Source organism: Lottia gigantea, assembly GCF_000327385.1.
Source record: "Lottia gigantea unplaced genomic scaffold LOTGIsca_2502, whole genome shotgun sequence".
In the NCBI taxonomy this organism is placed as follows: Eukaryota; Metazoa; Mollusca; class Gastropoda; family Lottiidae; genus Lottia; species Lottia gigantea.
This window is the reverse complement of record NW_008708755.1, coordinates 7,249-8,388: the sequence shown is the minus strand read 5'-3', so window position 1 is coordinate 8,388 and position 1,140 is coordinate 7,249. Positions and strand designations below refer to the sequence as shown.

At 31.6% G+C, this 1,140-nt stretch overlaps 1 protein-coding gene across 1 annotated transcript in view; it reads right to left on the bottom strand.

Moving 5' to 3' along the window:
• Positions 1-884: 884 nt before the first annotated feature.
• LOTGIDRAFT_176673 (hypothetical protein) overlaps positions 885-1,140 on the bottom strand; it is a gene marked incomplete at both ends in the record, with an annotated part of 5,230 nt that continues 4,974 nt past the window's right edge. Inside the window, one exon of the mRNA XM_009055805.1 lies at positions 885-995. Within this exon, the coding sequence (XP_009054053.1) occupies positions 885-995 (111 nt within the window). The remainder of the gene's footprint in view (positions 996-1,140) is intronic.

The following is a 1,140-nucleotide window of genomic DNA, read 5'->3' as shown; positions in this document are numbered from 1 at the left end:
CTGATACACAAAAAACAGATATCAGTGATCCAAATTTTTGATTTTACCACTTTTTTGTAATTATGTATATACTCTGTGATATTTATGTCTGTGATAAAAATATGAATTGAAATATCTCATTTATATTAGATCGGTGCCAAGGGTGTAGCATTCAGTTCTGTCCTTATAGAAATAACAAACCAAGGGTCAGCTGTGATGAATAGTTATCAGACAGGATCAGCTGTGATGAATAGTTATCAAAGATCAGCTGTGGTGAATAGTTATCACACAAAGATCAGCTGTGGTGAATAGTTATCACACAAAGATCAGTTTGGATGAATAGTTATCAAACAAGGATCAGTTTTGATAAATATCTAAAAGACACAGATCAGCTTTGATGCATAGTTATCAAACAAGGATCAGTTTTGATAAATAGCTATCAGACAAGGATCAGTTTTGATGAATATTTATCAAACAAGGATCAGCTTTGATGAATAGTTATCAAACAAGGATCAGCTTTGATAAATTGCTTTGAGACAAGGATCGGCTTTGATGCATAGTTTTCAAACAAGGGTCAGACTTGATGAATAGTTATCAAACAAGGATCAGTTTTGATGAAAAGTTGTCAGACAAGGATCAGTTTTAACGAAAAATTATCGGACAAAGTTATCAAAGATTGAAACGACAGGCGCCTGATTGAAAATAGGAATGGTGAAAATTGATGATATCAATGACCCCGATACACATATTTTTTATGAAAACCTCTATTCAATCCAGGAAGTAATAAATTTCATTTATGGCATAAATCATTAGAGTTACTTATGACATGATATAAACATGACATCTTGAATCACTCCCTTTATTATTTTCCAATCCATCAGAAACAGGACATGATATCGCTTCACCTAGGAAATTTTTTGCATAAAAAAACGGTTGCCTTTGGTATGTTTTGACCACAAAGGTTGGGCACGTTTGTCTGATGGTGACTGTAAACCCGTTAACTTTAAAGGGGAGGTCTAGTAAAAAAAAAAATTTCGAACATCAAAGAAAATATATTTATTAGACTTTTAAAATCATAAAATTTTCATCAAAATAAAACAACAAAAATGAACACAAAAGAATTAGATGTCATAAAGATTAAATTACAAAGACGCAAAATAA